At 34.6% G+C, this 23,192-nt stretch overlaps 2 protein-coding genes across 4 annotated transcripts; both read right to left on the reverse strand.

The window, feature by feature from the left end:
• Positions 1-2,569: 2,569 nt before the first annotated feature.
• Positions 2,570-9,941, reverse strand: LOC124434389. 2 transcript variants are annotated; one of them, XR_006944762.1, is made up of 5 exons: positions 9,835-9,941; positions 7,930-8,022; positions 7,115-7,357; positions 6,394-6,548; positions 5,352-5,644 (listed from the first exon to the last, which is right to left on the reverse strand). XR_006944762.1 is itself a non-coding variant. In XM_046984280.1 (4 exons), the coding sequence occupies exons 2-4, from the start codon at positions 7,981-7,983 to the stop codon at positions 2,633-2,635; spliced, it is 360 nt and encodes a 119-aa protein (XP_046840236.1). In that variant the 5' UTR covers positions 7,984-8,022; positions 9,835-9,941; the 3' UTR covers positions 2,570-2,632. The 2 variants fall into 2 exon arrangements, 1 of the variants encoding a protein (XP_046840236.1); XM_046984280.1 differs by lacking the exons at positions 5,352-5,644; positions 6,394-6,548 and adding an exon at positions 2,570-2,695.
• Positions 9,942-14,478: 4,537 nt separating this feature from the next.
• LOC124434263 (aquaporin-3-like) lies at positions 14,479-21,752 on the reverse strand. Of its 2 annotated transcripts, none has more exons than XM_046984144.1 (8): positions 21,464-21,752; positions 20,523-20,616; positions 19,759-19,885; positions 19,461-19,598; positions 17,673-17,791; positions 15,905-16,125; positions 15,364-15,529; positions 14,479-14,908 (listed from the first exon to the last, which is right to left on the reverse strand). In XM_046984144.1, the coding sequence occupies exons 1-8, from the start codon at positions 21,550-21,552 to the stop codon at positions 14,888-14,890; spliced, it is 975 nt and encodes a 324-aa protein (XP_046840100.1). In that variant the 5' UTR covers positions 21,553-21,752; the 3' UTR covers positions 14,479-14,887. The 2 variants fall into 2 exon arrangements, with proteins under 2 accessions (XP_046840100.1, XP_046840101.1); XM_046984145.1 differs by having other exon boundaries at positions 15,352-15,529.
• Positions 21,753-23,192: the final 1,440 nt, after the last annotated feature.

A 23,192-nucleotide genomic window follows, 5' to 3' on the forward strand; every position in this document is an offset into this window, starting at 1 on the left:
ATTGAAGTACTTTATTACTTTGTGTAAATGAGTTCGTTGGCGTTCGATCACCTCCGCAGTTTTAGACACGAGGCTTGGACACAAATAGCAAATCAAGTTTGGATTGAGGTTTTACAATGCGTATTTAATAACAACATGAAATTGCGTTTTGACTTCAGGGTCGAACCTTAAAAATTCACCATGTAAAACATTCCGCTTAAGCATATTTTCTCAGTGAGGACCCACTTTATGTCTATCTTTCTACGTCTATAATTGGGAATACCGTTGTGTCTACCCATTGAATTCTATAACAACTGGAGCGGCTAAGTGGACTGGGGCGATGACGCCAAAAAAATGGCGGCCAACGGACGTATTTCCGCTGAAATGACTGCTTTGCCAAATAAAATTCTCGACCTCCCCTGGTATCCATAGTCAATTATGTAGAATTTTTCAAAAAAAACAAGATATCCTATTGGCATTTCCAACACTTCGATTGTTGGATGTCGTAGTTTCCACAAAAAGGAGTATCCCGCTTCTCGCATGCGAGATATTTGTTTTTTTTATTACTTAATCCAAGATTGAAAAGAATTTATATACTTGAAAAGCCACTAAATGAAAATCTGTAAGACTGTATTTTTTAGGCTGATTTGAACGCCAAATACGTTTTCTTATTTTTGTTTATAAAACTGAGCATAATTTTCTGGTTTTTTTTTGAATGTATGAGATCGTTAATTTACTAATCTATTTGCAAAATAGCTTCCCTGACGCAAGAAAGACCCTGTACATTTTACTCGGTCGGTAGATATCATAAAGAAACGATCACGCAAAACAATTCCAATGATTTGGAACAGAGCTTGTTATGTTCTATTTACTGACAACATGCAGGGAAGATCTGGTGGCAAAGATGACTGGAGATGTTATTGGCCAGGTAGAGTCTTACAAACAAATGATAAGGCTGAAAAGATAAATTATTTATTGTCATATTCCTGTCCAGAGTTATTCTATGGATAGATATGATGGAGGCAAGGGGGGCAATTGGGACCTCCCCCCCTTTTTTCAATATCTCTTGCTTTGTAAGGCGTAATAGTATAAAAATACGCTTTGGAAAATACTTAAATTTGTTAAGTATGGATGTTTAACAGTAGTTAATGTCTCACTTGTTAGATTGATCAATTATAGCGCGTTCAGACTGATTGCCGGAGTACGATACCCTGGATCGGGCAAAAAATCTGCAGGCCGTTCACACTACGTAGTATTCACTAGCTTCATCTATTTATAATTTCACGTTTTTAATTGTAAAGTTTTAAAACTGTGTGCTGAATACGTGTCTCTCTGTACAAGTTACTCAGGGTCGTCGTTCACATTGGTGGCCGTACCTGAGCACCGTCTTTTCGTGGTGCCCAGACACGGGCACTTATACAAAGACATCATCAATATTTTGTGTTCACATTGGTGCCGTTGCCTGAACACCGTGCCATGGTACTCAGTCTGAACACACTGTAATAAAATTTACAAACGAAATCAAACAAATTTTGTATATTGAATGATTACTGATAAAACTGTTAAAAAACAACTTCACGATATACCGGCAACAACAATCCCATTCTGCTACCTTCTTTCGCCAACCACCCACCACCCCCCTTTTATAACCTCTCCGCGGCCCATGAATGCTTATGAAATTTATTTTTGATGTGAAAACTGTATTAATCATTCAAATTGTGCGCTTACATTGCAAGTGCAGTAAAGACTAAGCGAAGAGATAAATAAAGGTAAACATATTTGAAACACAATTGAATTATAAACACCATTACAAGCACAAGTGTTTTCATTATTTTCTTATATCAATAAAACAAAATCAAAATGTGCAACAACTGAACAAGTATTTGTACTCCACTTCAGAGCACCACAAAAGGGCTACTTCGTAACGAAAAAGGCCATTGCCAATTACATGAAAAGAAGCAAAAATGCAATAATGAATAAATTAATTTTTCTCTCACCGTGGCGATAAACTGTTATTTTCTTTTTTCATACACTAAAAAGTTTAATCGTGCAAACAAGTTTGACGCGGGTAAAGAAACGATCAGCAACGTACATATACATTCATATGCGGCCGACAACAAATAGCTCTTTCTTCGATAGTTATAAAATGATCTTCGTAGGAGACAATAACTGGCAACCACAGTTGACTCGCTGTTATGAATCTTAGGTTTTTGCTTTGATTTTCATCACAAAATTTCTTGCCTTATTCCAAATACACACATACTTATTTCTAGCTCTTTCTTAAGGGGGGAGTGGAAAATTTTTATATTTTCGGAAAGGCAGTCATTTTTGGCAAAACTCATCGGCAAAGGACGAAATCCGCCATTTTGTTGGCGTCATCTGATATCTAAAGCTGTGATTGAGATAGCCGCTCCAGTTATTTTAGAACTCAATAGGTCTATACCATTGGGTCTAACTTTTTGTCTACCTTTGGGTCTACTTTTATGTGTACCTTAGGTCAACCATTTCCTCTATATTTGTGTCCACCATTATGTCATAAAGTAAACTTTCTGATGATTCTTAGGTATCATTTCAGCTTTGCTATAATGAATTACTCTTAACCATATTTGTATTTCCTTTGTGTTTTTTTAACAGAGGTTTTGTTGTGGTTTGATCAAACGTGTTTTTTTGCTCTACTTTGTGTTCTACCCTGAGTTCTTTTCATAATCATCATCATCTGGAATGAAATAAGCAAAATCATGAGTTGAATATGTTGCTCAATTGCCCTAAGACTTTGAATAACCCTACATACCAGTCTTTTTTAAGAAGTTTTAGAACAACTTCTTGCAATATGTCGCATCCATAGACAAATATATCAAACTTACTACACAAATTTAACGACAATGGATATTTATCAAACATAATCCAAAAATGCAGTGATGGAAGACAATAGAACTATGTTTTCTTTTCAGTAAGTGCGAAGCACTTACCATTGTCTGTGTCATTGTAAAAATCATTTGAGCAATGAAATTTATTCAGCCTACCAAATAAAACTTTGTGTCTATCTTTGTCTCTGCTTTTTTGTCTTTTACATTTGTTCACCTTGTTACTTTTATATTTTTTGTGTACCTATCTATTTGTCTACTTCTATCTGTCTTTGTGTCTCCCATCTAGTCTTCTTTGCCTACCTTTGTGTGTACCTTTTTGTTTAGGTTTGTCTCACATTATGTCTACTTTTTTGTCTACCTTTACGTAAAACTTTGTGTCTACCTTCGTGAATATAAGACTAACTTTTGTGTAATATCTTTGTGTGTACAATTATCTTCAATTTTAAGGGCTGTTCATATGATCCTGGCTAACCGGGATTCTATGAGGCGTTAAATGATTTCGAGGCATTGAAAGACTTCAAGGTTAAAAATTTCAACTGTTTGTTAAGCGCCACAAGTCATTCCTGTTGAAAATGTTGTTTCAATTTTAAATGTTTTGCGTAGTTGCTGAATCAGAATATTGTGAAATTGCTCAAGAAAATTTATCTGATAAGTATAGAATCGTTTCCATTTGCAAAATCATTTAACGCCTCACTGAACTGAATCTAGGGCTGATTAGGCGGGCTCATATCAACAGCCCCAAGTCTCCCTATATGCAGTAGCGTAGCCAGCCCACACGTTTTGATCCAGCTATGTAAATTGTAGATCATTAGCATTATTCATTTTTTAGAAATCGATTGTTTTTTACAGTGAGTGAACACAGAAAAATTAACATAGCAGGACCAATTTGAGGGCTGGCTACACCACGGCCTATATATCTACCCTCACGTTTACCCTTTATATCAACTTTTATGTCTATTTTAATGTCTACCTTTATGACTATCTTTGTGTCTAATTTAATGTGTACCTTTATGTCAACCTTTTTGTTTAACTTTATGCCTACCATTATGTCTATCTTTATGTCCACCTTTATGTCTACCGTTTTGTCTACATTTATAATTACCATCATTAATTCTCAGTTTTTTTCATGTTGTTTATTGTAATTATATTATACGACCAACGATTACACCTCCACACTAGAATATTGGATTTAAATAGAGACGACATTTACGACATGAACGACGAAGAGACGACATTTCAAAAAGACGACATAAACAACAGTTAGTTTAACTACATTAAAGTACATTTAGTTTTAGTCGTCATTCTTTGCCTCTTTAAAGCAGGTGAATCTCCCATAGTGGACATTAGTGAATCTGTCATATTGGACATTAGTGGACATTGTCTGACGTACATCCGATTGTGCGTACATTACAATAGCGGCAAAGTCAATCTGGTAATCTAATTTAATCTACATGCAGTACTGGATTATGCAGTTTGCAAGCTCCGTGGCATAATAAACGGATTTCTTGTTTTCATCTCGTCCATACAAAAATTATCACAATCCAATGTATCCTGTGCTGGAAATAAGGAAACACAAAAGCCGGAAATCGATAGTTCTAAAGTACTTTAGGCTTAATATGTAACCAGTAACGCTTGCATCACGTTCATAACTTTAAAATCTTGCTAACTGATTGATAAACAATGATAAATAACAATTTGAAAACAAGATTACTTTAACAGTTAAGCTAACGAGTCGTAACAATCTACACATGTTGTCCGCATTGTTTGTCTGAGTCATTTCGCTTTTCGCACGTTTGAGATTACGTGTTTTGAGATGTTTTCGCAACTGTGCAAAAGATGATGTGGAAAACAAAATCTGAAGGTTTCATGTGATAATCATATCCTCTGTTGAAAAGTCTGAGAAAATTTACTGCATGGTTGTATTCTTTACTTCCTAATTATTTCAAACATACGTTTCAGAAATGTACTTTGAAATTAAGTATTCCTCAGAGAACGAGCGTTGAAATGTGTTGCTCTTCAAGACTCTAAAAACTAATATTTCTTACGCTAATCAACAAGTTGTACTCAAACACATGTCTGTGCAAAGCACAACATTAATTATGTTGTACAATTTGCCATAGGTACGCTTTCGCATGCACGTATCAGCCGCTCTCTTATTTACTGATGACATGAAGTTGCCAGTTTAAACCAAACATCTCAAAATATTATAAAGGAATAAGCTTCGCTGCTGACCACAATTATGAATTATAACTCTGAACGCACTAGGGTGAATACTCAAAGAAACTTGACACACCGTGCCCATGTTTTGAGAAGCTCGAATACTTTAAAAAATTCTTTGAGCGTATTTCAATTGTCAACTAAATTAAATCATTTTTTCCAAAAGAGATACGAAGACCATATGGTCAAATTTTTCAGTCAAAGTCTTTCACTCAGGTTCGGTCTGCACCATCTTTGTCAAGTATGTTGAAACCATGGTTCAAGCCCGGGAAACGGCATTTAACACAATTTACTCATGGAAATACATATATTTTATACATCTACACGGAGAAATGCCTTGCAAATTTAAAAATGTGATTAATAAAAAATGTCTTTATTTGTCCATAATCTGGCAAACACAAATAAGAAAACAAATAACAACACCACTCCTCTAGAAAGCCATGCTTATTTGACCTTCTGCATCATGCTTAACTGGAATAGCTATCCATGTTGATGAAAGAAATGCCAACCATCTGGGATAAGGATGCACAGTAAATGACTGTACTACCAATGAACAACGCAACAGATAGAAAACCCGAAGCCTAAAGATAATAGAAAAGTTTTACATCAGTAAAAAACTTGACGAAAGCATATTTCCAATAAGCAGAAAATACAAAAACACGCACATCAAACACAGATAAAAAGGCCGATACAAATCTAGGAAAATTAATGGTAAGTTTTGGGGGAAAAATAGAAAAGTTTTTCACTTCAGCATGAACACGGTGGAAGCAATTAGACTCGAGTAAACAATTTTCAAAACATATCAAAAAGTATATAAGGATGGCAAAAGACAGGGGCGGACAATGCTCATTAGTTGAGGTGATGATTTAGAACGAGGGTGCAAACTTATCATAACAACAGTTGCAAAGGCCTGTTGTGGATTTACAGGTTTTGAGATAAGTGATGTGTGTTTTGTTAATGTGATGCACATTTACTAATCTATTTCAATTTTAATGTTTTAATGAAAACGAACATGGTAATATTTAATTGCAAATGGTTAAAATGAGAAGTTCTGTTTTTTACTTAGTCTTACTGTACATTTTTATAGCCTTTAATACAGTTAATTGAATCGTCTACAGCACGTAATACCATTTTATATTTTTTCTTGCGAGGAGGTGAAGAATTTTGGGGAGAGCAACCCTCCTACACTCCCCAGAAAGACTGTAAATTTTATCCTATGTAAACTCCCAGTGCAAACAATAGATTTATAAAGAAATAAATAATGATAATGTTTTGTTCACAGGACTAAATCCTACTGGATGGCTACGTTACAGTGAAAGACAAAATTTACCACTCCAATTATCAGCTGATAGCATCGAGCGTCAGTGTCATTTCCATCATCTAAGACGTCACATATTGATTTACTGTGGTAGGTTGTTTCTGTTTTGCCAGAAGTGACGAAGATACAACCAGAAAAAGCAGCAGTACTACGTGCGAGGCAATCATCTTTACATGAATGGAGAAAGGAAAATGGACTGAACTGTAATTATACCCAAAGATAAACAACAAATGACTAGAACCTTAGCTAATTTCTACTCAAGCAATAAAAGAATTTTAGGTTGCCAAATTTCTGTCAAGCCAGACAAGTAAAGCAATTTCTGCAAAAATTGATACAGTAAAGGCGTAGAAAGCCTCCAAGCTTATCCATGCTTTTTTGGTGTTCTCTCGCCGATAAGGAACATAAATCATGAGAAATAAATCACAAGATTGATAAGATGTTTACATAGCACGACTACACTTTGCCGGCTAGCTTCTTCAATGCATCGACAGAAAGCCAATGCCTAAAGCATTATAAAATCATCTTTTGACGTAAAGTTTCGTAATTTAACCATATATTACCCCGAAAATATGTAAATTGAGGTAGTCATTAAAGCTAACAAAATTTAAGTCATTATGCCCGATGAGAACAAGTGTTTTTACACATCCAACTCAATTTTTTCCAATTAAAATGAAGCAAATCTACAAAAGTTACAATGAGGTGACATATATCATTTTTAAAAAGGAACACTCACAAATGCGGCGCATGGTGCTTTATTGTGAGACCGTGTTATCCCAATGATCAACGAACACAAGGCAACAACAAGTGCGACAGAGGCCGAGCAGAGGAAGAATTCTTCACGCCCGTAGAGTCCAGTCAGAAAAAGGCTAAGAAGTTGAGCAACTTGACCTGGTGCTCCACTTTTGACTTTCTCGAAAGCTGCGTTCAATTCATTCAAGAAAAATCCCACAGAGCCAAGGGCCGAGATTAAAAATACCTTGAAAGAGCAATCGATATCATACAAAAACAATAAGAAATCATGTTTAATGAATGGTCTTCGTGTATCGAGATTCAGATATCGAGTATCTTTGTGCATTCGGAATAGTCTTTGTGTAACTGTGGCAAGGTCAGGGATTTTACTATTATAATGCAAACGTTTTATGTTCTTATACTGGAATTAACAAAGAAGGAAATTTATTTTCTAAAGAATGAATATTGGTTTGCCTGAAAAATTTGCATTTGAAGCGTAGACGTTCGTGGCTGGCTTCGTCCCTTCGACTCATACAGTAATTAAACATGATTTTCTTACATTATCATAACGATTTTTTTTGTTTGTTGCTATTGGGAAAATATGCTTTATGTATTACTAAGCTACACAAAGTAAGCCCGAGTTTAAAATGCATTTTTCTTGTGATGTTGGGATAATGCACTAATCACGGCGAGTGACCTGCACAACGTTCTTTGAACCAATTAAAATCTTTCTTATTTGGCTACACGCGTGAGTGTCACGCTAATGACACGTAAAATGAATCGCAAAAAAACTTCAAGCAAACGAGGAAAGGTTCTTACAATTTGTGCAATAGACAATACCATGATTCCTACTCGGGAAGCTCCACTTGCCATGATAAAATCTTTTAGTTTCTTACGATACCTTTTTTAAACCTGCAAGAAAACCTTTGTCAGAATCAAGAAAAAAATTAAACTATGTATATTATTCTACTACATTATAGGTATTGCACTGTATGCTCACTCTCGTCGGAACCTTTGAACTTTTTGTCCTCAGACATGTAACCTCGCTCATGTTCGCCGCTATGTTGGCAGTAAGGAAAGAGAAGTGAGATTGCTGAGATCTGTATTACAGAAATGTGATTTTTACAATGAAATGGCGATATTTTTGCGTTTTTGTCCACCGATTGGCTTTAGCTGAATAAATTAGCTGCTTTGAGGATATATAAGCCGATGGATGCGTAAAAATCGACAAATATTGCCAATTAGTTGGTAAACTGTATGTTTCCGTAATACATTTCTTAATATTCTCTGAAAACATGGCGGCCAGCATGCGCGAGGACAAGTTTCTCCGAGAGTGAGCAAACTGCAAAATAATTATCAACGAAACAACGCCCTTTTACTTTACTGTAAACATTACACTTAATTCTAATAGCTTTAATTCTACTCATAAACTACTTGTGCAATTCTAGTATTTTCATTTTTAAAATACGTTGCAAAACAGTAGTTTTGAATAGAAATTTAGGTGTTAATTGTTATATAGGTGGTGTGTTTGTTGAATGTGATTGGTTCATTCATAGTCACGTGACTTAAAATAAATGCAATGTTTCCTTTAAAAGTAAACAAGTCAAAAATCGTTGCCCGCTCATTTTAATACTTTAAAATATTACCAGTTACCGAATCGTACACTAAAATAAACATTTCTGGACTTATTAAGCGACGAAATTCATGTGATAATGTAAAAGAGTTCAGAAAACAATCGGAAGTCGGCCAAATATCGTGTGATCAAATTTGGGGCACTTTACAACGAAATTCTGCCGAATAAATCTCTCCCGAAAGACGTTGATTTTATTAAAGAACTATCGCAACCTATGATCTTCGTTCCTAAATAAAAAACTTGTTTGTTTTTGGGAAATAGTTTTTTTTCTCTCGAGTCTCATGGAATATTTCTTGAACTATCATTGTAATTACGTTAGTTTTATGTCTACAGTTGTCTTAGCATAAACTGTAATGTAAAGTTGAACGGTAGATTGAACGGTACTCCAAGTATTTCGTCTACAGGTATTCAATTACAACATCAAATTCTGTCCATTGTAAACATAACAAAGACGCAGGGAAGATATAAACGAATATGCAAATCTGATAACAAACAAAGTAAGCATTGCGTTAGAAACAATCTGTTTAAGCATATTTGGTCTCAACATACTAAAATATTTTGTAGTGAAGATACGGTTTTAGACTCCAAACAATTGAAATACTCCACCTTGAACTTTTTGTTTCAACTCTGTACTTCTGATTTAGCACTTGTCGCAAATATAACTTTCACTATGACAATATTACAAAAGTAGCGTAAAATTTGCATTGTAATTGTACTAAATTGAAAAAATTACATTCTCTAACCGTTGAAGGTGACATTCACGACGCAAAAAAATTTCAGTTACAACTTTAGGTAAAACTCGCATTGTGTATGAATGTTCTTTGGCACGGTAAAATGACAAAAAATGCACAGCTCAACATAGAATGCTTAAAGTTTGAAAAACATTTTCTGAAGACATATTGTTCTGCAAAATACCATTAAAGCCACCTGTAGACTTAATAATATAAAAAGCATGAACTACATGGCGAAAATGAAACACTTTTATCGAATCAGGTATTCTTGGTAGAAATATCACAAATGTGTTTACTTGCTTTTTATAAATGACATGACACTACTTCAAAAACACGTTTTCATAGCTAATACATTCAAACCTTTTTTCCTTCAACAAAGTTGGAAAGACGGCAGTGTTCAGCGATGACCAATTGAAAAGGGTTAGCCAAGAGAACGGTTAAACGCATGTGCTCGACAACTCCGTTGAACTCTTCTTCCAAGAAAAGCTTGTAAAATGAAAGCAGTTTGGTCAATTTTCATTGGTTAATATCTTCCACGTGACTAAGACACTCCAATCGCCATCAAACCTTATCATTTGTGCCACTTGTTCAATTTAATTACTACAAAGAAAATTTTTCACTTTTGGAAAAATGTTTGTGATCAAATTGAAAAAACTGTGATGAGATGGTTCGTAATATTCAATATTTAGTATAATTCTTGTTTAGAAGATCATTTTCTATTACGTAAATTCACAAACACTCCACATCGCCTGTTTAACATCAACTAAAATCAGTGATTATAGAGTTAAACATCTATTTTAACGATTTTAACCAGCTGTCTCTCTCTCTTTCTCTTGTCGTCTACAAAATAGCAAATAGCTATGTATGCTGATGCAAATAGCAATGCATGGTAGTGCTAATAGAAATGTATGGGGCTGCAAGTAGCTATGTATGGTGATGTAAACAGAAATGTATAGTGATGCAAATAGCAATGTTTGGAACATGGCCAAAGCCACTCGGCCAATCAGCATCCAGTATTTTGATGTTCTATATCTCATTTGTACCTGTTCCCAAAGCAGTCATTTCTTTCATGCAAGAATCCAATGCATTTTGAAAGGAGTCGAACTTTGCATTGTCCTTTGAAAGAACGTTCAAATCCAACCTTTTTAAGTCGTCCTTGAAATGCCTGATCAATCTACATGTAATATGTATTAGCATAAAAAGAGTTAGCATGATACGGGGAAATATCCCGCTTCATTACTTCTAAAATAAAACGTGTTAACCAATTATTTATTTCTCTGACACCAACATTCTTCAAATCATTTGGAACATAAGGTTAGTCTTCACATAATGTCGAAAGTTGTTGATTTCGTTATTCTGCCCATGATTTCAAAGTACTCAATGCCCATACCGTATTATCTCTTGTTTTTTTCGTTAAACTCTTTGTTTCTCTCTCTTTTCAATTTCTTCTAGTTGTATGGCATCTCGAAAGTATAAAGTTATGTCACATTCTCCTTCATCTTTCAACAAATCTTAAGTTGCAATCTGATATTCTAACAATTCCAACTCCCTAACTTATGTCTTTAAGTACACAGATTAAAATAAATTATATTAAAACTACTGCGAAAGGGTATTATATCTTTTCATTTTTGATGTTTATTTACTTTTCTTACACTTAAACAATCATTACTAAGCCTTAACCGAGCTCGAAGTTTTTACAGAGAAATATCGGAACGAGGTGTTTTTGTACAAACCGAGCCCGTAGAGTGTGGTATTATTTGACCTGAAACGAATCTTGCTTTCTTCTCATCCTTGCTGTTTTTTACGGGTTGGCTTTCACTTTTCTAGTTTTCGTCCATAAAAGAATAGATCGTTTCAAATTGTATCGTCTGGACAGTTAAACTGTTTTCCAAGTGTCTTTCCTTCAAATCACCTTCGCAAATGAATTTTTGTTTCGTTTATTTTGCGTTTTGCGGTTACGAAGTTTGTTTACATTTAACTGTAAAATTGCACGTTTTGGACCGTGGTCGATTACGGGAAAATAATTGACAGACAAAAATGTTTCTGAGCAAATCAAAGCGCGCCATTTTGCTGGAAGTGATGCTGGCCATATAATAATAACCAATAATGACTAAAATAAAAACAGGGCATCTTAAATTCAATACCATAAATAATCCTTCGTGGCTTTGGTCATGTTCTAAGATGATTAGAGCATAATCACTTGTGTCCTATGGGATTAGGAGACCCTCACATCAAATAAAAATTCACCCGGCCTACGCCCTCGTGATTTTCTATCGAATGCTCGGGACACTTAATTTCATAAAACACAAGTGAATGAAAGTGATCATGCTTTAACCCTTACTTAAAATGATCCGAAGTCATTTCTTAAGTCAAAATATACTTGTATTCATAGTAAGTATTGACGTCATATAGCTAATTTTAAAGGTTGGAAACTAGTGAGAAATCCTAATCATCTGGCTGGAATAATTGCCGACAAGAGGACACGTTGTACACCTGAGTGACCCTTTTGTATAATCATTATTCTGTGCCTGTGCATTACTGTTCATGTTTTGCTGTTAGAAGTTCAAATAAATTTTGAAAAGCAAAAAAACTTTTGTGCTAGTTACAAAGATATGTAATATACACAAAAACCTCACAATATTTTACGTACTCGGGGCTTAGCATGGTGACAGACATTAAAATTATCACTAAACGTCAATTTGTAAAGGTCTTTTTTGTGATAGACCTGTATATTAGATTAAATAGCATGTTAATAATCTGGTGGTGTGGAGCTAAGGTAAAGAAAATACAAGTTAAACAGAAACTCGTAAAGAATAATTAAACACAATAGCTCATGGTCATACTTTAATACACATTAGTATTCTCTATATACAGGGTGTACTAAAGAGAAAACCTTTAAAATTAACGTAGCTATTGTGTATTTTTCATGGTATCATTACGCTAAGCTAACGGGTGGGAAATTACTTTTCGAATCAGCCATATTTGACATTTGTGAAAATAGCTACGGACTGTAAAGACCACGGGACCAGTGATATGGATTTTGTTTTCAACCTTCACCTGCAAAGTGACCTATTCATTGTTTAAATACTCAAATTACCTGATTTTGAAAGTTTATTGATGCCATTGTGCTATATTCTGCTTGTTTTAAACAACCAGCAGCCAAGCAGCGCCACTCATTATAAGTTTTTGTGTGACATTTAATTCATTACGCCAAGTCAGTAGTATTTTCTGACAAAGAGGAACGCTGAGATCGGCAAGCTCTACCCATGGAGTAATTTTATTAAACATACTGGATAGTTTTACGTGGCAAAATAGTCTAACAGTTCATTCTTTATAAAATGAAACGGTGTAGACTCAACAAAGATATTTACCAGGTCACTGTGTGGGAATAAACAGCAGGGAAACTTCAATGAAACTTCTTTGTGTGACGAACATCCGATTGCATGCGCATTACCATAGCGACAAATTCGACGTCAGCCTGGTAATCTAATACAGCACTTGATTACACAGTTTGCAAGTTCCCTGGCAGAAAAAAGGATTTCTTGTTTTCATATCGTCCATACAATTATTATCACAATCCAATATATCCTGTGCTTGAAATAAGGAAACACAAAAAACCAGCAATCGATATTTCAAAACTACTTTACTGATAAACGTAATATGTAACCAGTGACTCTTGCATCACGTTCGTAATATGAAAATCTTGCATACTAATGGATGAACAATGATAAATAACGAATCTAAAACAAAATTACTTCATCATTTGAGCTAATGACTCATAACAGTCTACACATGTGGTCCGCATTGTTTGTCTGAGTCATTTTCGCTTTTCGCAAGTTTGAGATTACGTGTTTTGAGATGTTTTCACAACTGTGCAAAAGATGATGTGGAAAACAAGATCTGAAGGTTTCATATGATAATCATATCCTGCGTTGAAAAATCTAAGAAAATTTACTGCATAGTAATGTGCTTTACTTCCTAATTATTTGAAGCATACGTTTCAGTAATTAGCTTTGAAATTGAGTAGTCCTCATAGAAGGAGCGTTTAAGTGTGTTCCTCTTTTAAAGACTCTTCAAGACTCCAATTTTTTTTAGGGTAACCAACAAGTTGTACTCAAACACATGTCTATCCGCCTGTCCCTGTACATTTTTGTCTACGTTACAGAAGGATACATGCAAAAGGCACTGAGATTGTGCAAAGCACGACATTAGTTATGTTCTAAAATTTGTCATACATACGCTTTGGCATGCCGAGATTAAAAACGCATAAAAAGCAATAGATATCATGCAACACTAAGAAAGCATGTTTCATGTAAGTTTATTCCAATGACCTAGATAAATATCTGACTTTGCCAAAATTTTATAGTTACGACTGAGGCAAGCCGTCATCTTAAAGGTCAAAAAGCTGACGATATTTAGGATTAATATCTGCTTTTCCTGAGTTTATATACAGTAGTAATGCTGAGAGTATAGGTTCTATATTTTAAATTTGTGATAGGATTCGGTTTTTAAACCTTCTTTTAGCTTATTTTTCATTTTGAGTTTTGTGTTTTGCCACCTTTCAAGATGGCGTCCTCGCCTCACCTTAACACGGTAGTTATAAGTAGAAAGAATTGGGTTCTAAATTACTGCATTATTCAGAATAGTCTTCGTGTATCGAAATATGACCTTTAGCAAGTTAAGGGGATTTTTACTCTTATAATTCAAATGTTGTTTTTTTACTGAAATAAACAACGGAAGAAATTAATATTCTAAACAATGGATACTGATGTGGCTGAAAAATTTGCATTTTAGGCGTAGACGATCGTGGCTGGCTTTGTCACTTCGAGTGATACTCTAATTATACGTGATTTGCTTACGTTATCATAACGACGTTATCTGTTTTCTTGCTGTTGGGAAAAGATGCTTTATGTTATATTAAGCTACCCAAGATAAGCCCGAATGTTAAAATGCATTTTTCTTGTGATGCTGGGATATTGCACAAATTACGCGTGACAAGCACTGTTTTTGAACTAATCAAAATCTTTCTTATTTATCTTCAGCGTAAATGTCACTCTAATGACACGTAAAATGAAACATGATTTACATAATATATTTCCATACGTCAGATTGCATGTATTTGAGAGTGAGCATACTGTATAATACCTATAGATCGTGGGGTTAACACAATAGTAGTTCACGCATACGTATAAAGTCATCAAAATTATACACTATATGATAAGTGAATAGTGTACCTCAATTATACATGAGCAATGGATATATGTGAATACTTATGAACAATTATGAAATATATCTGTGGATATACATCAATATTTATAAGATATATGAAGATAAGATAAGAATAAAGATAAGAATAAAGTAAAAATAAAAAGATTTTTTTCCTTGAGAGACCAGCTTGTTGAGTTGCTCCAATTCAAATTGTACGGTTTTCATTCTGCAGAATAAGATAAAATTTTAACTTGTTTTTCAGGAATAATGATCGAGCTTTTAAGCCTGGTTCACACGAGTAAAATAAGCATAAAGGTCAACAATTTTGTTTCTATTGCTCTAGATGTTTACATAGACAAAGGCACTGGGATTTTATTTAAATCTTTTTTGTTGTTCTTTTGTTCTTCTCTTAGCTTATGCTTGAATTTCTTCCTTATGCTTGCGCTTATGTCAATGCTTATGTCACATGCTTCGTTGATTATCTTTGTTTTATCTTTGTCTACGCTTGTGTTTATCATTATTTCACTCGTGTGAACCAGGCTTTAGACCAATTTATTGTTAGAGAGGCTTCTTGCAAAGTTGTAACTACTTCAACATGATTGAAATTGTTATAAAGTTTTTAATAATGCACTCCTGTCACATTTATAAAAGATCACCAATATACATTACCATCTAAGCTACCTCAATTGTATTCATTGAAATTTGTTGATTATTGCTGTTCCGGTTTTTGATGTATTTTTCCTCTGTCTTTCGGTGAAATTCCACCATCAACACGTACAAATATGCACCAAAGATACCTCCGAGACTGCAGGCAACCGGTGGAATCCAAAACCAATGGTCATGTGCACTGTAAGATTGGATTAGTACGAGGTATTATGAAAGTGAAAAAGGACACATGGACATCATTCCTATAACTTAAAAGATGTTTGCACCTTGAGGAAATTATATGTAAACATTCATATTTAGTATACGTTCTTTGGAAGTACAGCTGCCAACTCTTGTCTTAAAGCCAAAACTCACTCTTATTCAGGTTGTTAAATGAATAAGCTTGATACCAAAAAACAAACGTTTCTCATCAGTGAAATTGTCTAATTAGAATGTAAGCAACCTTCTTAAATAATATATTCAGTGGAATACTTATTTATGTTTTGTACGATGATAATTGATAATGCTTTTGTAAAATGGATGATTATATGCAAACAAAATTCCACTGTAATCTCACGTGAAAGCTTCTCCACCCCAACCAGCCATGGCGATGAATATTCTTGGTCCCAGGTCCCTGGCTGGGTTAATGGGGTAACCGCAATGGTAGCCAAATGTCATTCCAATTACCATCACAATAAATCCTGCAGCTACTGGTGCCAACCCAGGACTTGGCTTGTTGCCGTTCTTCTTGTCGAGTATCGCAGACAGAAGTGCCACAAACATCGTTGTACCGAAGAACTGGTTGGAAAAAGATTGACGTCAGCATTACGTAATGGTTTGTATTTATATGTGGTTTTATTAAACACGCATATACGACTGTATATAAAAAATGCTAGCTGAGGAATACGAGCTGATAAGGAAAGTCGTTTATCTTTTGTAAGGGGCTGTTAACATGAGCCCGGCAGCCGGGATTCAGCAAGCGTTAAATCATTTTGACAAATGGAAAAGATTAAATACTTCACAACAAAAAACTTATTTCAGAAATTTCTCTATGCTCTGACTTTTTAAATTTACAAAACCTTAAGAATGAAAACAAATAACTTAGCCTGATATGAAAATTACAACTTAAGTGACATATGACGCTTCAGAAAAGGTTGGAAGTTATGCGCTTAAAAGTTTTACTCCTTTCACTCCTGTTCATGATCTAATGAAGAAAGATATTTACATAAAGAATACCATCTGGTGAAGAAAATGTTTTACATTACATAAAGAAAACGATCTGGTGAAATCAATTGCAAATATAGAGTATTTTTGATGAATCTTAAAGATCGCGAATAATAGGTATCAAACGAAAGAAGAAATCCAAAAGAAAGTGAATGGCGATGAAAACCATGTCATGTGTTTTATCTAAGACACTGTTTATGCTGGTTGAAATGTTGAAATGTCAATGTTAATCGACTTGTCAGTAAACAGTCACATAAAGTTCAACATATGAAAACTGGCCCTTGACTTTCACCTTACAATTTCTCGGCTGCGCGATTTTCAATAATTCTCTAATCCTTAACAGTTCTCAATTGTAAGGTATCATGGTTCAGTGTTCAACAATGAAGTTTGGGGCAAATTCCTACATCTGCTTATGATAGAAGGATCTATATAGCTAATACTTTCACAATACAAACATTGTGCGTGAAGCTTGTCAACAAATGTTTTAACATTCTTTCCAGCATTTTATAATGCAAACATTGTGCGTCAAGCTTGTCATCAAATGCTTTAACATTCTTTCCAGTCATTAATAAATAATCAAAGCTAATCGGTTAAATCAAGTATAAGTAGCTTAATGTCAATGGATATTTGTGTGAAATCTTTATAATCATGACAATAATAATTTCCTGATAGTTTTTTGTTGCTGTAAATTAACAATAGTTGCTAAGGAAACAAATACCCTAAAATGGTCATTAAATATTATACATTATAAAAAACATGATATAGTTATCCCTGATATTTGTCATTGTGTGAGACAATTGAGTAGTTCTTAAAAGGACTGTGGAAAATCAAAATGAAGTTATCCATGCAATTAAACATGACACGATGCATTTCAAGACCTATCACAATTTTCTTTCATTTTGTTGCTCCTTATATAAAGTCTGCCGTAATGCATCGTTTCATATAATTTTGGGGATATCTTCATTTTATTTTTCAGCAGTTAAGAACTACAAAATCTTTATTCATCAAGACAAATACTTGTTAAGAGCAAAATTTAACTAACAAAGGTTGATGGCTACAAAACAAACCTAAAAAAACTTTCTTTGGGATTTCTGAGATAAATTCATACCCCTAACAAGTACCTCATTAAAGAATCCAGTCACATTGGTTACAAAGGGTTGTGGGAATGTAGTAAAGATGCCAGCTGTAGCGTTTCGTCCTACAACCTGTCGAACTCCTCCGTCATATTTATCAAAAAAATCTGGAGCAATAAAAAGAAGTGTTATTGGTTATAACAAATAATGTTTTGATAGCGAACTATGATGTGAAATAAATTTTACTCCGTAAGTTAAGATGTTCTGACGAATGAAACAATAGTCGGATGATGAAATAAGAAAAGACAAAACTTAATTATAGAAGAACCACAGTTGTTCTTCAGCGTGGTTATATAAAGAAGCAGAAGATAGTCTGTGACTCCATGTGCCGTTAAATAAATTTCAAAGAAAGAAAAGAAGTTAAAAGACCGGATTATGAAGGGCTGTCCTGGCAACAAAAAGATAAGATCAAGATCCTACACCAAGAGTTAGAAGATCCCATGAAAAAAGAAGTATCTTCAATTACAATAACACGACTGCTTCTCGGGAAAGACTGGAGAGAGAGAAGAAGGAGCGGAGAAAGTGGTGAATGAAACAATGGGGAAAAGTGATGTTTTCAGATAATTCAATTTTTCAATATGGAAGACTAATACGGAAGAGCGCTTCGTCGAGAATATCTTGTTCCCAATAATTATGTCATAAATTTTTCCCAATAATTATGTCATTTATATTGTTCCCCAAAATTATTTCATAGATGGTCCCAATAGTTAGTCCTATATGTTCTCCCATAATTATAAATTATGTCATAAATGTTCCCCATAGTTATGTCATATATGTTACCAATAATTATGTCATAAATGTTCCCCATAATTATGTCATATATGTTCCCAATAATTATGCGATTACCGTAACTGCGTAAAAGCACTATTGATAATGCGCGTTTGATAAAAACGACAAGTTTTTTTAAAATAAACATGTTTCAACATCTCATGATGCCATCTTCAGTATTATAAGGAATATTATGTATGTGATGAATATACATGAGTGATATTACACTGTGATACAATTTATACACCGAATATAGTGTTGAAACGAAAAACTTGAACTTTGAGATTAGGGTTAGTTTTGTTAATGTGAAGTGCTTCTTTGATTTTGAGTGCGAATGTATTATCTGCAGTGTCGATGATTTTAAAGCAAGCGGACGAATAGTTAGTTTTGCATGAAGGTGATTTTAAAAGGTGTCGAATAATATATGAGTTTTTGTCAGTTTTGGTGTGTTCCCTGATTCTGGTGGTAAGTGACGAGAAGTTTCGCCAATGTATCGGGAATTACATCCCGCACAATCGAATTGGTATACCACCATAGATTTAATAGAATCAGGGATAGGATCTTTGAATGAGAAGTAGTTTTTGATTTTGAAGGAAGTGAAAATTAGTCGGATGTTAATGTCAGTGCAGAAGCTTTTGATGATGTTTGTAAGTCTGCAGATACTACATTCGCACTCAAAATCAAAGAAACACTTCACATTAACAAAACTAACCCTAATCTCAAAGTTCAAGTTTTTCGTTTTAACACTATATTCTGCCTGTAAATACTTTCATCATTAATTCTTACCACTATTTCATTGTAATACAATAATCTATTCATAAGTGTATAAATTGTATCACAGCATCATACTACTCTTATATATATTCATCACATACGTAATATTCCTTATAATACTGAAGATGGCATCATGAGATGTTCAAACATGTTTATTTTAAAAAAACTTGTCGTTTTTATTAAATGCGCACTTATGCGATTCACGTTCCAAATAATTATGTCACGCATATTTACCATGATAAAGAGCGAAAACAACAGCTGCCGCTATTATGGATCCGAGCATTTGAGAGGCAATGTAGATTGGCACTTTCTTCCATGGAAATCTCTGTATAGACGCGAATCCCAAAGTTACAGCTGGATTTACATGGGCGCCTGAAGTGTGTCCAAACAATTTATAAATGTGTGAATAGACCGCAGCGGGCATAGCATGGAAGTGTGCTTTTACTGATTATGGGAGTATGATGGCATAATTTGCTTATTCGATGTATCTAGATACTGAAACATAGTCATCGTACACTTATGATGAATTTACCGGATACGTCAGCTGCCCAGAACAATGCCATTGTTAGTGCCAATCCTCCAGATAAATGAGTGGAAAGAGCAGTACCTGCGGCGCCATAACTTAAAATTGCCTGTGCGGATGAGCCGATCACGAACACCTAAATATGTGGTGACATTTAAGAACGGGCTGTTTGTTTTCGTTCCTCGCCATCATATAATCTCAGTGCGCCACGATGATAAAGTGTACGTTGATTAAGTCTCTCGCCAGTGATCTCAAGGGGTCGAGAGGTCAACAAATAAAAAAAATGTGCTTCCTATTGCATCTCTTGCCAAGCCAATTTCAAGAGTTTTTATCTGCATACGTAAATTACTTGAGCATTCCTGGGGGTTTTTTTACAGAAAAATCTGATAAGCAATGGTTAAACACTGTGCTCGAATATTCCATCGATTTGGCAATAAAACATTTCATACGACGGAGAATACACTTGATACAGTATATAAATCATGCTGTTATTACGTTTCATTGAAAGTGACTTAACATTTGAAAGTGAATAAACATACTGACTAGCCACGGGATGAAATTTGTAAATCTTGTCTCAGAAAAAAAAACACATACAAACACTGTGTATAAATGATTAATCGCACTGCCCTCAGGGTGGTACTTGCGGATCAAAACATCTCTGCAGCAAAAACTATCGCTGTTTATCTAGGTCTTTGCTGCTTTTGTGTTATTTTACGAGACCAGCGAATATGACTTAGAAAGTAGAAGGTTTCAAAAAAAAGTAGAAAGTTTACCACAAGAATGAATGTTCCCATGAACTCCGCCAACGCTTCTCTTAACCATTCTGGTGTCCGGAAATTCGATTTTTGAAGAAATGTTGGCAGGTCGCTGAAATAAAGACAGCATTGTCACCATTTCACGAAAACAAAAATGAAGCTAATGAATGTATTGAATTTTTGTGGGGATGATCTCTTTCAGTTTCAGAATTGATATATTGTAACAATGGGAATCTATATGGATACATAGGTTTTTGAAGGGGTAGTATTGCGCTTTCAGATGTGATACAAACCATGAATAATCATGATATGATGTGCTTCGTTCATGGCGACTGTATACTTCGTATTGAATCATTTGAATGTAATTGTCATTAGACGGAAAGGGGCAGATTTTACGTACTTTAAAAATAGGAAAAAATCGCAAGTATTGAGTAGAGCATACACAATTATGAATCAATGTAAGAACGCTGTTCGTTAATCAAATAAACATTTGTTTAAATCCATTGTAAGAAAATAGGTGTGAAAATTGAAAGATTAGCAAACTTTGTTGCGGTTGAAGATCGTTCAAAATTGCACAAGGCACAAACTGACTTCAACATAAACTGACAATGTTGTTTTTGAAATTTTAGATATTTCATGAACTGCGGATTACAGATTACATTATATGAAAAAACTGTTTAGCGTCAAATGCACATTAGTGGTGCCATCTTGCAATGATGTGAACTGTGAATTTCTTATGCACAACAGTTTAAATAATCAATTGCACAGCCGTTATGAGAAAGATTAAATGAAATAGCACAGAAAGTAATGATACCAACAGTCTGTAGAAACAGCTAGTTATAAGCAACACAGATACTATGAATTATCTAAGTATGATTTTGTATTTATAAATTAATCCTACATTGAGCCTTGTATATAAAATTGATTTGTTTATATTATAAAGATATATAATTATTTACCTTTCACTTGACTCTTCGATTTCTCCAACCACATGTTTAGATTCGTTGACGCGTTTTTGCCTCTCCTTTTCTCCTTTGCTCGTTTCCATCGAAGGACAGCACTATTTCACTCTTCGATTTTAGTATGTCTGCACAAATTTGATAATTATATTATTTGAGCTCGCAGTCAATCAGCCAAGAATTTGTAAATGTAGCTAATGCTTTGTGACAGGATATACACATAGCTGTGGGTATAGGGTGAGAGTATGCGCTTTAATTCCTGCGTCATCAATCGTTAGTTTTTTTACGTTATCGATGACACAACATACACATGATTGCATTTGTCAATGATATGATTACGCAGTTATTGAATTGATATCAATGCGCATGTGCGATACAACTCCTTCAACTGATGACTAGTACAGTTTCAAGTTTCAAGTTTCAAGTAATCCGTCACTGGTTAAGGGGGACTGCTAACTGCTGCTACGCGTTTGTTCTTGAGCTAACCTTACCGTATAAGTGTTGCACCCCTCATGCTAACTACTTTAGAATATTTTAAAGTGGACATAGAGGTTTTGAATCTTTAGAAGCACGCTTAGCAAATCGCCTAGTGCTCCTGCATTCTTTCTATACACCCATTCAATTTATCGAGTTATCAAATCCTTTGAATAAGTCTACGTCGATACCTTCTCCAGTCTTTCATAAACTATATAGAAACAGAAGGGGAACTTGGTGATTAAAAAAATATCTTGTAGAAGCTCCACGTAGTATGTAGAATTAGTAACCAGACGCTATAAAATAGAAAAAAAATCACTCACGTCTTCATTGTTGACTTCGTCATGAACTATATATAAACAATCAACGTCGGGATAATACAGTTTAGTTAACATACGGGTAATTGTTGGGTTTTGAGAATTGAAAAACAAACTTCCAAGATAGGTCAATCAAATAGGTCATCAAGAGACAACTTGCATTATTACGTCATTTAGTAGTCACGCACATGAAAACATTACCATTGCATTGAGACTTTACTTGAGAAAACAATCTGCTTGGTTTCAAAAGGCGTCCTAATTCTTGCTTTTTCAGTTAGACGAAGTTTAGTTGGAGAAGGTTTTGTGGCTTTTCGGAACAATAGTTGGCAATCGATTTAAATATCGAATCATCTAGCGTAGATTTGCCGTGAATTTCTGAGCTGGAAGTTTTCTGAAGATCCGTGCAAGAGTCTCAAAAGAACTAGGGACTTCGGCCGTACTTCTTGACTCAGAAATGTGACTAAGATCAGCAGTAAACTCTCTTTCGCTAGGTGGCCATATTGCAATGTTTTCATGTGACGTGACTACTAAGTAACGTAATAATGCAAGTTGTCTATTAAGTGACCAAAATCTTATATATTATTCACGACTCCTAAATATATTATATAGCTAATTAATGAACTCAACCAACACACTCTGTCAGTGGCTGCTACCAGTGGTCCAGCCAGCACGTTTATTCAGTACTGCACGATCTGTTAAATTTTGGGTGTTCATTCGCTGCGAAAGCAATAGATTTCGAAAGAAATTAATGATGAAAAAGTTCTGGAATTCCCACTTAACTGGACTAAAACTTGGCTACGCTGCTTCTATGAAAGAAAAAAACTTTTTTGAACACCCTTTAGCGCTCTTTTTCGAGCAATTTTCATTACGATCGAGCTAAGGTGAATGGGCGAGACATAAAAATAAGGGACTAAATTTATACTTTTATTTATGAAATT

The sequence above is a fragment of the Xenia sp. Carnegie-2017 genome, unplaced genomic scaffold (assembly GCF_021976095.1).
Source record: "Xenia sp. Carnegie-2017 unplaced genomic scaffold, XeniaSp_v1 HiC_scaffold_14, whole genome shotgun sequence".
Classification (NCBI taxonomy): domain Eukaryota; kingdom Metazoa; phylum Cnidaria; class Anthozoa; order Malacalcyonacea; family Xeniidae; genus Xenia; species Xenia sp. Carnegie-2017.